Source organism: Crotalus tigris, unplaced genomic scaffold (assembly GCF_016545835.1).
Source record: "Crotalus tigris isolate CLP2741 ecotype Arizona unplaced genomic scaffold, ASM1654583v1 scf7180000018105.1476442, whole genome shotgun sequence".
In the NCBI taxonomy this organism is placed as follows: Eukaryota; Metazoa; Chordata; class Lepidosauria; order Squamata; family Viperidae; genus Crotalus; species Crotalus tigris.
This window is the reverse complement of record NW_024096826.1, coordinates 925,578-941,617: the sequence shown is the minus strand read 5'-3', so window position 1 is coordinate 941,617 and position 16,040 is coordinate 925,578. Positions and strand designations below refer to the sequence as shown.

The window sequence follows — 16,040 nt, the reverse complement described above, 5'->3', positions numbered from 1 at the left end:
AAAGTTTTGGAAGGACACTACACTTACCCCTGGATTAATGTGATGTGTTACCTCACCCCTTGAGTTGGCCTAGCCTACTCTGGAGAAGGGCTAATGCCCATGCAAACCTGAAGAGTTAGTAGGTGTGAAAAAATGTAAACCTGGCCTTTAAAGGAATTTGAAAAAAAGATGACTCAATCCTGAAAAAGAGGAAAGTACAATAAATTCAAAATAAATCCACCTCAATTTTGTTTGGTATAAGATGGAGCAGAAAAAAAAAAACTCTGACAGCTTTTCAAGATACTGTCCTTCTAGCCTAGTACAAGAAAGAGCATCACTGGAATCCCTGCTGCAGTTGTTTCTCGACCCGCCTCTCTCAAAAAGCTGACAACTGGCCTACTACATGTGTGATTAACAGGAGTGTCAAACTCGCAACGTCACGTGACGTGTCGCGACATATCACGACTTTTTTGCCATTGCCGGCAATGGGGTGGGCACGGTTTTGCTATGATGCATCCAGCCCGTGGGCCGGCAGTTTGACACCCCTGATCTATAGTCAGAAAACTTTGAATTGTAATCTTGGAAACTAGAACTGCCCAGAATGACTACTATGAACTGAGTATTGTTTTTAGATTTAAAAAGGTTGAAATCAAAAGGACTTTTTTTTAGTTTGCTGGGATCTTATTTTTTTCCCCTTTGGTCTTGCTGCTACTGTCCTTCTTCCCTCTGTCCCCCATCCCTCACCTCATCCCAGAGCTGAAATTGCCTCCTTCACTCATATTGCACTCTGTAAACTATGCTGGGATTCATTGAAAGGAACTGTAGGAGTTTGCTGAAGTTTTGGGAAGCCACTATATTGCTTACTCCTGGGTGGGTGTGATGTGTGACCTCAGCCTTTGGATTGGCCTAGTCTACTCTGGAGTTTCAAAGACAAGGAAGAACATGGGCATCCAGTAGAAGCCATCATGACAGCAAAAGGATAGGGCATGGTTCATGATGATATCAGGCAAATGTACACACATCATGTACTTGCATCATTAGGGTGATAAAACATGAGGAAAGTACTCTCCCTCCTCTTTGGCCCATCCTTATCTCTGTGCAGGAGTCCGCAAGCAGAAATTTAAACCTTAAGCTATAGTGACCCGTGTCACCTCACTGAGGTTCAGATTAATCCACTCTGCATTTGGTTTGCTTCATCAAGGGTTCCTAAAAACATTTCACTGACTTTCCCAGTTTGCTGTTTATTGGACTTTTTATCAAGAGTGAATATCAGATGATATAAGATGTGGTGGAGGGAAAACACATTGATGCCATACATTGGAATAGTTTCTAGGTTTACCTAAAATCTGTTTTTTCCTCCAAAAAAAATTAACTTTTAAATTTGCTGTCTGAGATTCACTGAGAATGTGATGTTGGGAGAGATCTTCTCTTTGTTGTTATTTAAATACCTTGAACTGCAAGTACCTTTGCTCTATGGCACGTGTCAAACTCACCATGTCACGTGACACGTCACGATGTATCGCAATTTTTTTTGCATTGCCGGAGCTGGGTTGGGGGGGCGGCATCCTTATGATGCAACCGGTCCATGAGCCTGCAGTTTGACACCCCTGCTCTATGGGGATCTGGAGTTTGGAAATTAAGGGAAAACCTGGATAAGCTGATCTTGGTGATATATGCCACTAGATGGCAGGCACATTTCACTTCCCTAAAGGACAGACTCTATCTTGCAGGATAAGGGATAACTACTATTATTTTCTGCTTGGGTTCAGTTTAATGAGAATGCCTAGCTTCAAATACCATGTAATTGCTATGAGCACCTGAAAATGCCAGCACTTCCACTGGCCTTCATTTCCAGGGACTTTCATGGCAACAAGAGCGTTTTTTTCCCTCTCCCTTCTGTTGATGGACAAAAAGCTTCTTCACTCTTTCTTAGGATGCTGTTGATGCTGCTGCTAAAAGCCCAGGAGTGGGACTACTATAGACAGTTGCTGTTGTGTTTATCCTCTCCAACAAGGACAAGGGATGATTCTTATAATACAACCAGCCATCTGGAAAAGAATCAAAGCAATCATTTCCCAGTCTTCAGCCCTCCACCTCTGCCGCACTTTAGCCACTAGAATCTCTAGCATGTCTCAAAAGCAAACACACCTAGAAATCAGTTTCCATTTCATATGTCAGATCTCTCAGTCTTGCTGTTACCTGCTCCTTCTACTGGAGGTATTACAGCTTGCACCCAGAGTCCTTCGTATTCAAAACAATGACCTCCCTGGGAAGGGTTGCTCCTCTTAAGTAGCACAATGCTGGGAAATAGACAATTCTGTTCTGTGCAGAGGAACTGGAAGGACTTCATTTTCCCTAATCCGGGGAGTAAGCTCATGAGGATGCTGCTCTGGAGCCCTACTATTTCTTGTGATTGCAATGTGATTAATACAACCCACCAACTCCACCTAGAGCAGCGGTTCTCAACCTATGGGTCGTGACCCCATTTGGGGTCGATCGACCATTTCACGGGGGTCGCCAAGCAAGGCTGTCCGCCATTTTTTCCCCCTTTTCTGGCGGGTGCCTTACCTCCCTTGGGCTGGGCCAGCTGGTGGCCCAGCCGGTGGTCGGCCTGCTCTGTCTCTACCGCTTGCCAGCTATGCCTCGGCCGGTGCAGGAGGCGGCACCACGCATGTGCGGCGCTCCTGGGCAGGGAAAGTCCTCGACTTATGACCGGTTGGATAGTCCTCAACTTACGACCGGTTTAGTCCTTGACTTACGACTGGTTGGGGGTCGCGGCGTTAAAACCATTGACCTAGAGCCAGAAGAACAACTGATCCTTGTTCCTTGAGAAGACAGTCCTGGGCCCAAAGCGTGATGAATCTTTTTGCCTGAACTGATGAAAACTGGTCTATCCTCTGTTTTTTGCTTTAGAGGCATGTCTAAATTTAGCAAAGACTCTGAGCACTTCTTAACAGCCTGGTGGGTAAGGAAGATGAACAGCTGGTAGAAATTTAAGCAGACTTGGTACCTCTGCTGGTTTCATGGAGAAGCAGCATTTGGGGAAAAGGCAAGGAGAAAGAAGGGGTCCAGGCTGGCACTGGCAGTGACTTTTATCATACAAATAGTGTCCACCTGTTACCAGGGAACTCACTGAGCTCAGGTCAAAGAATATTTTATTTTTATATTATGCTGTAATATTTATAAATATGAGGGAGATGGGTGCTTAAGAAGTACGAAATATGAAGAAATATAGCAAATATTGCAAGCTTTCCCCTAATACAGAACAGTGACCCACCGTTCATATGGAGTTAAAAGTAAGTCCCGGGGAGTTCACCTATTTCCACAAGTAGAACAACTTCTCATGAGGGTAGCAAATCAGAGTGGGACATAGATGGGGAGATTGTTAGCATATGGTTAATATACTGGTTAACGATATGGAATAAGCATTTACAAGAATACAGTATGAAAAAGTGATGCATTTTGTTTTTAAAGGGAATTCTGACCATTTAAAAATAATAATAAAACGACACAATGATGCTATCTGATCTATTAGAATTCATCCCAATGCTGATCAAATGTTCCTGTCCTTGAGGCTGATCTGTAAGGAGCATAGTCTTGCTAATCTGCTGGGTTAAGATTTATTACTTTAGCTCACGAATTTTTTCTGAAGAAACAATTGCTATTTGTCCCAACTGGCCTGCAGGAACATCCAAACATGTGCACATATTCAGAGACTTCACACTTCATGAAACTCCTTGGACCACAGCAGGCATGTTTTGAGCTGCTCATAAAAAGCATAAGAGCAAGGCATGGAAAAAGGTTTTTCATCCAAGGAATCAGTGAGGTCTGTACTATGTCTAATAGAAAGACTCTAGCAAGAGTGGGCATCTAGTGCAGTGCCGTGATCGATTATGAGAGAAATGAAAAGACAAATGAAATGTCTTGGAAACTGACTATAATCTTAGCCTAGAATATTCCACACTGTAACCTTTGACTGACTCTGTCTTTTGCAACTTCTAAGTCTTGCAATTTATTATTTACCTAGAGTTGGAAATTATTTCTAGACATCTATAGTCTTTGCAGGCTTCTGTCTGGGTTTTCTAGATCTTTACCATTCTTACACATTGGAATGATTTGATCAATCAATTTATTTATAGGACATATATGGCCACCTATCTCATATAATGACTCTAGGCAGCTCATAACAGCCTAAAAACATCTCTAAAAACAAAAGGATCTCTCCCCCCAGGCATCAGCCAAATAACCTCCCAGTTCAACTCCTGTCTTAGCCCAATGCTTGGGATAACAGCCAGATATTCACAGATCTTCAGAAGCTAAAAGAGTAAGGATGCCTTGAATCACAGGTGGAAGGCTGTTCCAAAGGGTTGGGCAGCCTCTGTGAAGGCACATAATAATAATCATAATAATAATCATAATAATCATAACAATCATAATAATCACAAAGTTGGAAGGGACCTTGGAGGTCATCTAGTCCAATCCCCTACTCAGCCAGGAAACTCTATACCATTTCAGACAAATGGCTGTCCAGTCTCTTCTTAAAAACTTCCAGTGTTGGAGCATTCACCGCTTCTGGAGGCAGGTTGTTCCACTGGTTAATTGTTCTAACTGTCAGGAAATTTCTCCTTTGTGGCAGCCCCTGAGATATTGGAAAACTGCTATCATGTCCCTCCTCGGCCTTCTCTTCATTAAACTAGACATACCCAATTCCAGCAACCGTTCCTTATATGTGTTAGCCTGCAGTCTCCTAATCATCTTTGTTGCTCTTCTCTGTACTCTTTCTAGAGTCTCAACTTCTTTTTTACATTGTGGTGACCAAAACTGGATGCAGTATTCCAAGTGTGGCCTTTCCAAGGCATTGTAAAATGGTATTAATACTTCACGTGATCTTGATTCTATCCCTCTGTTAATGCAGCCTAGCACTGAGTTGGCTTTTTTGGCAGCTGCAGCACATGGCTGGCTCATATTTAAGTGATTGTCCACTAGGGGTCCGAGATCCCTCTCACAGTTACTACTATTGAGCAAGGTACCCATACTACACCTGTGCATTTGGTTTTTCTTGCCTAAATGTAGAACCTTACATCTCCGAGATACCATCATATGGCAACATTTAAAGGAGGAAACCTGGAGAAACCCATGCTGTCTAACCTAGTAAGATGGGCAGATACCCTCAGGGAGAGGTGGTCCCACAAGTAACTGGACCTGTGCCATATACCATGTAGGGTCTCTGCTTGCTTCTTGGAAATATCTTCTACACATTCAACAGACCTTGTGTCCCAAATTGTCAGGCTGAAACTCTCTGTTTTGACAAAACCTAAGGACACAATAATGTTTCTTGTATTGCTTTGATCTAATCCTATCAAATCAGATGCATTTACTTTGAAGATCATGAGCCATAGTGGCACAGTGGTTAGAATGCAGTACTGCAGGCTAATTCTGCTCACTGCTGGCTGCCAGAAGTTTGGCAGTTTGATTCTCACGGGCTCAAGGTTGACTCAGCCTTCCGAGGTTGGTAAAATGAGGACTCAGATTGTTGAGGGCAATATGCTGACTCTGTAAACCGCTTAGAGAGGGCTGTAAAAGCACTGTGAAGTGGTACATAAGTCTAAGTGCTGTTGAAGAGAGGAAGAGGAAAGTACTAAATTCAATTTTCCAGACTCTTCCTTAAACATTAAACATATTTGCAGCTTATTGGATAATTGTACATGCTCACAGAAAGTTTTTGCATGCGTGAGTGTTCTGCCTATGTAAAAGTCTTTTTTCCCATATGTTCCCCATATGTTCTCATTGAATCATAATACAGAGATCTTTATTAAAAGCCATGTGTTTCAGGGACAAAGGCTGCCCAGAGATGGAACTGAAGGCAAAAAATATCTCAGAAAGGGCATAAAATTTCTTTTATAAATCTCCTATGGAAAGGAAGAAGAGATAGTTATTTCAAAGCTCCTACCTTTCTTAAGCAAGAAATAAACTGAACGGTGGTCCCTATTTTTTTCCCCTACTAATAGTAAAGGTTATGGAAAGACTTAACTATAAGTAATTATAGCAGGGGTTCTCAACCTTGGCAACTTTAAGACTTGTGGACTTCAACTCCCACTTCTCTCTGTGACTTATTAAGGTCACAACTTTGCCATTTTCACATCTGTCTCTAAAGAAACTTGTCTGAAAAGCCTTGCCATTACAACTGTGGAAACCTTTGCCAGACATTTTCAAGAGAAACCTATAAAACATTTAGTAAATATGTTCTTGCCAAACACCAGTGGTGAACTGCTTAATGTATCTTGCCTATATTACCCAGCCAAGAAGCATATGGACTGTGCACGATTACATCTTTCTAGTTAAAGACTTGAAATAATTCCATCACAATTAGACAAATATCATCTCAAAGTGAATCAACTTGTGGATGGAGGGAAGAATAGGAATGAAACCCAATTTTTTTTTTGCCAACTCACATGCTACAAGCATACTCCTAATTTTAGAAAACCAAGAGGTATAGTTATTTAGAAGATAAATTTTACATATCATGTTATTTATCAATTACAATACAAAATACCAATGTACCAATGTATTAATCTCCTATATTGACTAACCCGTCTTCCAAAGAACAGCATCAGTTGGCAATGAACAAGATTGCATTATATCTGAGGCTAGAGCTGCATCCAGGCAGCGATTGAAATTTTTTGTGGAGTGCAGGTAAGAAGCAGCAGCTGGCAGGTCCAAAGAGATAGTTAGAGAAGGGCAGGAAATTGATAGATATAAGCACCAGGAAATGCCAGACCAACATTTTTTCAGTGTTCTGATCTGGGATGGTAGATGTGGTTCCCATTTGTCCATTATCTGATGATGATGATGATGATGATCCATCAAGTAGTTTTGAACCCCTAGCAACCACATAGATTTTTCTCCATGCCTTCTATTTTATACTATAGTATTCCCTATGTTGCTGTCTTGAGCTGCAACACATCACAGTTTCAGTATGATTTTACAAGTCATGAAAGCATCCGGTTTTAAGTGGTAGGAGAGAGCATCTTTCATCACCTGGGACACCCCCCCTCCAAGGCCACAATTGTCTGAATTCTTTAGCCCAAACTAGTCAAGAATCACTTCCATAGGTAAAGGTTTTCTATTTCATTCCTCTTCTATTTCATGCCAGATTAAATGGCTTTCTACCCTTTGCTTCAAAGCCTCCTGCGACCTCTCTATCACTTCTGTTTCACAGGGACTGTTCTTTGGAAGCAATCTTGGAATTGAGCTCAACACAGCAACATAGGAAATACTAATTTAATGTAATTTAAGTGGAATTGCAGTTCAGCTGCACTTTGCAATAGAAAGTTTCAAGAAAAACATACAGTACACTCTTAATGCAATTTCATTAGAATTAAAATTTGCCAGGTTAGACTGATTATTGCTCCTATTCCCTTTTCACATATAGTTAGTCCTCATTTAGTGACTACAATTGGGAATGGCAACTTGGTTGTTAAGCAAGGTAGTCACTCATAACTGTGCTTATGATCTTACTTCAACTTTCCTTTGTGTTACTCACCCAAGAAGATTGCAAATTCAAGGATTGGTCACAAAAATACTTTTTTTCGTCACTGTTGTAACTGCAAACAGTTTGCCAAACAAAGCAGTTGTTAAGCAAGGACTACATATATAATTTTCCTCATGGGAGCTTAAAAGTACTACTGCACTTGTGTGAACAAGGACAGGGCCCAGAAATGGGAGACTGTGGAATGAGCAATTGCCTCAATTCTGACAAGGTTTTCATGGTAGCTGTTTTAACTCCTTTTTTACTTTCTGAACTGCAAAACAATTTCTCAGTATCACAACTTTCTTCAGTGCTGGGCTGCTCACTTTGAACTGAGTCCCACTTTAAAAATGAATTTAGAGGTTGAATCTATCATCAGACTATTAACAGAGAACTGAAAAAGTGTAGCTTTTATTTTTTTTCCAAAGAATCCTATTGGCTGGACATTGGGTATTTATTGTTTAAAATAATAACATGTTGTCAGAAATGAAGGAATGCTTCTGAGACATCAATAAAGGCCAAATTCTAACAGGGAAGTTAATTTATAAAGGTCCTAATTCTAAACCTACTAAAACACTACAAAATAGCTTCATCCAAATATTTTTGATAATTATAATTCCATTTCAGTTATAACATCCTACTGTTCGCTGAAGACCATAAAACTACAAATAGCCTTATGTTATTTGGGTAAAAGAAATGGTTCAAAATGCAAACAAGGAAATGCATGATACAGCTTTGAGGTCTGAGCAACAAATTTGGCAACTATATTTTAATGATTCAGTTTTCCTCAGCATTATGGCTGCCCTACAGAAGGGGAAAACAAATGTAAAACTATACTTAGGCTTTACAAAAACAATTGAAGCAATCTATCTATCTTCTTTTTCTTCAAACATCTTTTATATATCAACATACTGTATATAAAGCCTCTCCTCATCAGATATTGCTCTTGACAATGTTTTCCATAAGATTGATGTAGGGAAAATGCCAAACTGTGAGTTGGGCTTTGCTCTCATTATTTCGCTTTAAACCTGGTTGAACAATTGTATCCATCTATCTCAATAGCTCCACATCAAGCTGAAAGGAAGTGGTGATTGAGGTATTTCAGACTCCATTAGAGATCCTGTGCTTTTTAATCTGCGGATAAGGATTAGAAAATATGATTATCAAATTTCAGATGACACCCAGAAAGGCTGGATTAAAAACACCTTACTGATGGTATCTAGATCAGTATGATCTTTACAAGTTGAAACAATAGGAACAGGAAGATGGATTTCAGCAGAGACAAATGCAAAGCCATACATTTGGATAGGAAAAACCAAAGGTATGAGTGCAAGATAAAAGAAATCATACTGGGAGACAGTGACATGAAAAGGATGTAGGTGTCTTTGTGGATCACATGAGTCCCCAAACGCCCAAAGACAATCCTGGTCTGTATCAATAGAAATATAGCGTCAAGATCAAGAGATCTATGTTAGTCAGCTCACACCAATAATATTATGCCCAGTTTGGGCTACTAAACTTTAGGAATTCACCAACAAACTAGAGCATGTCCAAAGGAAAGCAACTTAAATGGTAAGAGCCAAGAAAGAAAAAATTATAAGAAAAATTTATTAATGTTGTTGGTGATGGATATTTTTAATCCACCTGGAAGCTGCAGGATACATGATAGCTTTTTCAAGTAGCTGAAGGGTTGTCGTGCAGAAGATAAGGTAGACCTGTTCTCAGTTATTCCAGAAGAAATGGTTGATTTAAATTACAAAAAGATAGTTTTCAGTTGGACATCAGGAAAATTTTCAACAGTAAATTCAACAGAAAATCAACAGTGTTGGGAGATAACTTCCTTCAATAAAAGTCTTTAAATAGAGGCTGGATGGTCATTGGTCAGTGACACTGTAGTAGACACCTGCATTGGGCAAGACATTGGGCTAGGTGTTTTCTAAGGTCCCTTCCAAACATTATATTCTGTGAGTCCATTATTTTTTAGTGAATTCTCAAAGCTTGCTATCAGCAAGGATTCATATACAAATATAGGGCATTTTATACAGTTTGAACATGTTGCCTTCAATTCTGCAAAGCGATTGATTTAACATGATTCTGCTTAATAATATCTGTCGGACAAATCAAAACTGTTGGCTCTGATTTATAATTCTATAATTTGCATTCAGAAGTTGGAGAAAAATGCTATCTCTTTTAAAAAAGAATTATGTAATGGAAGAGCTATAAATCTTATAAATTAATGTTCCAGAGACAATTGGGCATCCTTTGAATACATTAGGAGTCAAGAAAGTATCACCAAGAGGTCCTTGAATAGGAAGGAAGCCTTCTGAATTATTCACTAGTTACCCCAGGCTTTGGATTTTCAGGAACCTATGCAGCAAATTAAGTCCTGATCGGCAGATATGATGTTATCTGCCTTAGTTTCTAATGTTCGTCTTGCACATGTTGAAAGCAGGAGATGCTTTCATTATGTTATCGTTAACAACCAAGATCCCCCATATTTGTAATATTGGAATTTGCAACATGAGCACCAGTTTGCCTCCAAGCATTTGCCCAGCTGAGTTATTTTTGCTGAGATTATTTTTATCCACTTAAGGACTTAAGGCACCAAATTCTAGCCCTATTTTTATGTGCAAGATAGCCTGGGAGCCCCCTAAGGAATTTTTTAAAAATAAAATCAATGGGTGGTAGCATTTCAGTGTTTTGTTTAGAAATGTGCCAGCTGTACAAGAAAAAGAGATAAACCAGGGATGGTACAGAGATTCCTGTTTGCCTCAATGAAAGGAAGATAATGAGAAATAAGCTCCTAAATTTGTTTTTGGGGTTTGGTGTTGGTTTTTTGTTTTGTTTTGTTTTGTTTTGTTTTTTTGGTAAATGGATGTTTTACAACTAGCAACAATGAAAAATGGCAGCCATTTTAAGAAAGTGGGCCTCCTCTGCCCCCATTAATTATATGCCCAGCGGCTTCTAAAATTGATATACTCGATACGTTTCATTAGAGGCAAAGTTATCTGCACAGTTAATATGCATGGCCATCAACCACCATATACACTCTGGAGGGAACTATGAATCTTTCCTAGTCAAGGTCCTTGTTTCCCCATCTTTGGAATATGCACTTAAAACTTTGCTTGGGCAATGTGCATATTCATTAGCCAATGTATATGTACATAAACTCCCAGAAACACACCCTTGACTTCGTAATGACAAAGTAAAGGGCTCGCTGTAGTTCTTTTGCCTTGTCTAAAGCATGCATTGTTATCATCTCTTTTTTGCTGCTACTCAGCTGCATTAATATAATTGAGCTTGCAGGTGGAAATCAATCACAAACAGAAGAAAGTGTAATTTTTTCTTATCCTCTCATGGAAACATAAAAGGCCTATTGGCAGTGAACATTATTGCCCAGCAAAATGTTCAAAACACAGTAAAAAAATCACATGCTCTAAAGCCTGCAGGTAACCAATCCAGGAAAACATACCAAAGCTTAGCACGTATGAACATCTTTAAAACTGTTTTGGAAAATATAGGAAATGATAAGGAGATATGTACATTTCTCTCTTTAGTCCAAGATTATATGCACATCCTAAATGGCGTAATGTTGAGTCAATTTGTTCTTCGGTTGACGTAACTCCTAAATTGAATCTGTAGATAAATTCATTCACTACTCAAACACATAACCATATTCATAAAATTTGTATTAAATGATTTATGCAAAGTGATATGTTTACATTGTATACAGGTCATCCTCAACATATAACCACAACTGGAGGCAGAACGTTCGTTGCTAAGCGATGCAGACGTAAAAGAAGTCATACCTGGTTTTAGGACCTTTTTCCTGAGGTCCTTAAGCAAATCACATAACTGTTAAGTGAATCCATCTTCCCCCATTGACTTTGCTCGTTAGAAGTCCTCTGTGAAGATTGCACATGGTGATCATGTAATCTCGGGATGCTGCATTAATACATACTGGTTGTCATTATGGAGATGGCTGTGACAACTGCAAGTGTGAATTTTTTTCAATACCCTCATACTTTTGAATATGAGGGGTCCTTGGTGCTCTCTGAGCTTGGTTGTTTTCTTGCAGATATTCCATGATCCAAACTAGGTAACATCATCAGTACAAATATTCTCCTTTATTGATAACTTTGAACAGTTGTTAAATGAATGATTCTAAGTCAAGGACCTGACTGCTATATTGTTTCATGTGATAGTGAAGGTTTAATTCTAAATGAATGTTATATATGAGTGGGCAGTAGCCTTTTACTGTTTTTTAACAATTTTTATTGTCTTGAAAACTGGCCAGAGTTGTGGTTACAGTATGGGTGGTTATATAAAGTCTTTGAAATAAAAATAATAATAAATAAACTCAATCTTAAACATTGGTCATTCCCCCCCCACCCCTCAATCTTTACTCTTTCAGAATTGTGCAACATGAACATTGTAGTGTTGTTAAGACATCAGAAAAAAATAACTTAATGCATATAATAGTTTTAGACAAACTTTTAACAATTGGCTTTTTGTTATATTGAGAAAAGTCAGCACATTTGCTAATCAAATTAATTAAAAGGTAGCTTTTCAAAATAAAAGCAATTGCTTTAAATAAATACAGTCTCTTATATTCACAGAACTCTTGCTTCTAACTCAGAAAATGCAAATATATATATTGAAGCCTTGAGAAATCTGAAATACACAACCATCGCTAAAGTATTAGAGCCAGGCACTGTGAAGAATGGTAACATGGAGGCCTTTTCACTTGTCTTCCAGCTTTACCGGCAAAGAAAACAACAGCAGAACCCAGCTTTCTTCTTCTCAACGTTTAAATATTTTTTATGGAACATGCTGAGAATTTATAATAGCCATTTAGTTTTTTAAGCTCTTATTTTCTTTGTTGCTTCACATTTCCAACCTGTGGTAAAACACATAATGAATCTGATGTGACGCAAATAAGATTTAGGCAAACAGGAAGGAACAATGGGGATCACCATGTGCCTGACTCACTAGAAGCATTGCTAGCAATTCACTCCTCTATGCTGCATCACCCATGTGACTTATTTTTAGCTTTGTGACATAAATGTTAAATATTGTATAACTACATCAATGCACATGGAGCTCTGCTTAGAATCTTAGTAAATATAATCATGTGGCATTTATTTAGTAGTCAAATGGCAGCTTCAATTCACCTACTCAGTTTAAATCTGCTCATCCCATGTTAATCAGTTCAGTTTGGTTGCATTAATTTCTGCTGGAGTTGATAAAAGAAGACTATCACGTGCCTATCTTAGCACTGTCTCTCATGATATATACTACAAAGATGTGAAAGTATTCTCACAATAATACGACCAAGGAAAGATGGCAAATGTTGAAAAAACTACATACACCTAAGCACGAAGGTTCAACAATGGCATGATGGTGCTTAGAAAAGGTACAAAGGTCTTGTAATTCACACTTCATGTCTCACAATGAACCAAGAGGCTGCCATCCCATATGCTCTACCTGGCATGGAAAGCTGGAGGAGGACCTTTTGCAAATTAAGAGCATGCTTTGGCATCAATCATGAGATGGACCTTTGCTCATGTGACCTGTGCAGATTTATCTATATGAATGAAAAATCAAAATTAAGATATCTTTTACAAACATGAATTGTTTATATTACCTTTGTTCAGCTAATGGCAGTGAGAAATATTTCAGCATTGCTAAATTATCTTTGTATTCTATGTTCCATTCTATAAACTTGAAATTCATAACCAAAGCCTGGAATCATTTTGTCCAGAGCTGTAGCATATTTTGTAGAGCTCAGACTGAACCACAGCCACCTTTCTGAAATAAAAAGGGACCAATTTCTTCCATTAATAGGTATCCGATTAATGCATTTTAAACCGTGATTAGCAAAAGTCCATGGAATGCACATCAGAAATCCTACTGACTTCCATTAAAAAAGGGGAAAGTGTTTAATAATTTATTAACTTAATTTAATGAAAAAGTTAATAATTTATTCTTCTATGTTGAGGAAACCATTATTAATTCATACTAATAAAAAATTGAGCTCTTTTTCTGTCTTCTGTTTGTTCTGCTGGTAAAACCTATATTACAGATTTGAAAAAAGCACACTGTCAAAAGCTGGTAGAGCAAAGTATAAAAGGGCAATAATGTAATTCATGGGAAAATGTTAAAGGATCTCCCTAAACAAGTAGACCCACACGAAGCTGGAAATTATTAGAATGTCACTACCAGACAGTTTAAATTTAGGCAAATGACAGCAGTAAAACACTGGCACTATGAGAATTTTAATACTTCTGATGCCCTGTAGAGGATGCTAGTGGGATTGTTCTTTCTCTCATTTTTTTTTTAACGTGTTAAAAAAAATAATTTTGGACTATTGAAATATATGACACCGTTGGCATTGTTCAGAGCCTGGCATTCTCGCTGCTTGTCTCTTTTTTTTCGATTGGCTCAGGACCTCGCTTAGCCTTGGCATCCGAGTTCCCACTTCTACTTTTGCTCAGTCCACATGATAAACAAGCCAGCTGGATCTGCTTCATATTTTCTATGGCTTCATTTTTGGCGTTCCTCAGTAGATCCCCTTGTCCCTAAGAATACACAAGAAATACAGGGAATCAAAATAAAATACAAAGCCGTGAACAATGAAGGTTTCGTATCTGGTTTTCCTTCCCTTGCAGTCACAAGTGTTTTGGACAGAGAACAAAGTGGCTCTGTGTGCATCTGATCTGAGGCCTGCTTTGAGAGGCAGCTGCTTCATGATAGCAATTTCTTTTGAGCTGAGATCAGGGTCTTCCTAGGCCAGGATGAAGTGGGCTGGCAATCCAATCTCTGATTTAGCATATCAATCTTTTTCTATTTATTTTGGCTCTAAACTGTTGAATTTCTGAAATTAATTTTGGGAGACTGGCACATATATACAGTAGTTTGTTCAGATAGCATATTCTGATGGATAGGTATCAGGGCCTAAGCTTCCTTAGTAAATTATAGTACAGAAAGGAATCATGATGCAATCGTGCTATCACATGGGGAGTATGGCAATATCCCTTTTTATTGTGAGGATACCAAGAGGTACAACGTTCATAGAAAAACCTAAGTAGAACAGGGTTTCCATCATGTAGAGGTCCTTTGTGCATACCAATACACATGAAAATCCTTGTCCATGTAAGGCCTTGGGAAGGAGCAGAGATGTGGCATGCGCTTGGTATGCATGTGCAGCCAACTGAGGCAACTCCACAAACTCTTTAGGTAAGTTTAGACAGCTTGAGGGAAACCAGATACACCCTTTCACCCATATTCCTTTCTGTGCTATGATTTATTCAGAAGACATATTCACTGGAGTACCAAGTAGCTAGTTAGAAAAAATACCAAAAAGAATGGTGAATCTGTAGAGGTAGTCATCAACTTACAACTGCAACTCATTTCATTGCTAAACGAGCAAAAAATTTCCATTGCTAAATTGTCCCCATTTTACGACCTTTCTCTCCAAATTGTTAAGTGAATCACTGCAGGTGTTAAGTTAGTATCATGGTTATAAAGTGAATCTGGCTTCCCCATTGACTTTGCCTTGTTAGAAGGTCACAAAAAGTAATCACATGATCCAGTGGGACATTGCAAATGTGATAAATACATGCCAATGGCCAAGTGTCCAAATTTTGATTCCGTGACCATGGGGATGCTGCAAATGTTGTAAATGCAAAAAAAAAATGGCCGTTCCTTTTTTTCAGCGCCATTGTAATTTTAAATTGTCATTAAACGAACAGTTGTAAGTCAAAGACTACCTACAGTTCAAAATCAGGAAAACGGCAAGCAAGTTATGCATTGGTATTGGTTTGGAGGGGAAATCATATCATTTGAAATCCCATAATCCAAGGAGAAAATCATGTCAGCAGAAAGTTTGTAAGACAGAAAAATCATTTTTAGAAGAGCTCTCAATACCTTACAGGCTCAGAAGATGAAACTGAAAAGGACTTTTAATAAGTCTTACTAAAGTAATGAAGAAATATTTAACATGCAATATTCACAAATATATACGTAAAATGACCATTGAACATAAAACCTAAAACATTTCCCTCTTAAAACATTCCTCATCTTCATGTGTGAACTTATATAAATGTTTAAATACCTTAAAAAAATAAATAAATGTTGATATTTCCTCCAGTGCAAATCTCTGTTTTCTACTCTCCATTCATCCTCAGTTGCCTCCCAATGCAATTTGACATGGGAAGATAATCTGCTATGATTTAATCTACTGACACAAGCCAAGTAATTTTGCATTCACTACAGTATTGCACCCATCCTGGTAAACAACTTTAGAGAGACAATGGTAGCTGGCAAGGTACAGCACCAGTCAACAATGTCTGGAAACAAAAGCATCTGGGAACACCAATGTCAATGAGAATTGCGTCACAAGTTGATAACATCTGGGATAATTCAGCCATTCTGCTGGATGACTTAATGGCACAATGGAGCCTTTGTTCAAGCTTAGGTCTTGGTAGGATTACTACGTCAACCTTTTGCATCAGACTCCTAAAGTAGGTTG

The 16,040-nt window shown here is 38.6% G+C and overlaps 1 protein-coding gene across 3 annotated transcripts in view; it reads right to left on the bottom strand.

Annotated features, from left to right (window-relative positions):
• Positions 1–11,179: 11,179 nt before the first annotated feature.
• The window catches only part of PLCL1 (phospholipase C like 1 (inactive)), a 212,195-nt gene continuing 207,334 nt past the window's right edge, over positions 11,180–16,040 (bottom strand). For 2 of the 3 annotated variants that reach the window (XM_039347996.1, XM_039347998.1), the window contains exons 6-7: positions 13,959–14,088; positions 11,180–13,318 (exon numbers count right to left, since the gene is read on the bottom strand). In XM_039347996.1, the coding sequence (XP_039203930.1) occupies positions 13,200–13,318; positions 13,959–14,088 (249 nt within the window). In that variant the 3' untranslated portion in view covers positions 11,180–13,199. The remainder of the gene's footprint in view (positions 13,319–13,958; positions 14,089–16,040) is intronic. The other variant, XM_039347997.1, reaches the window with a different exon arrangement.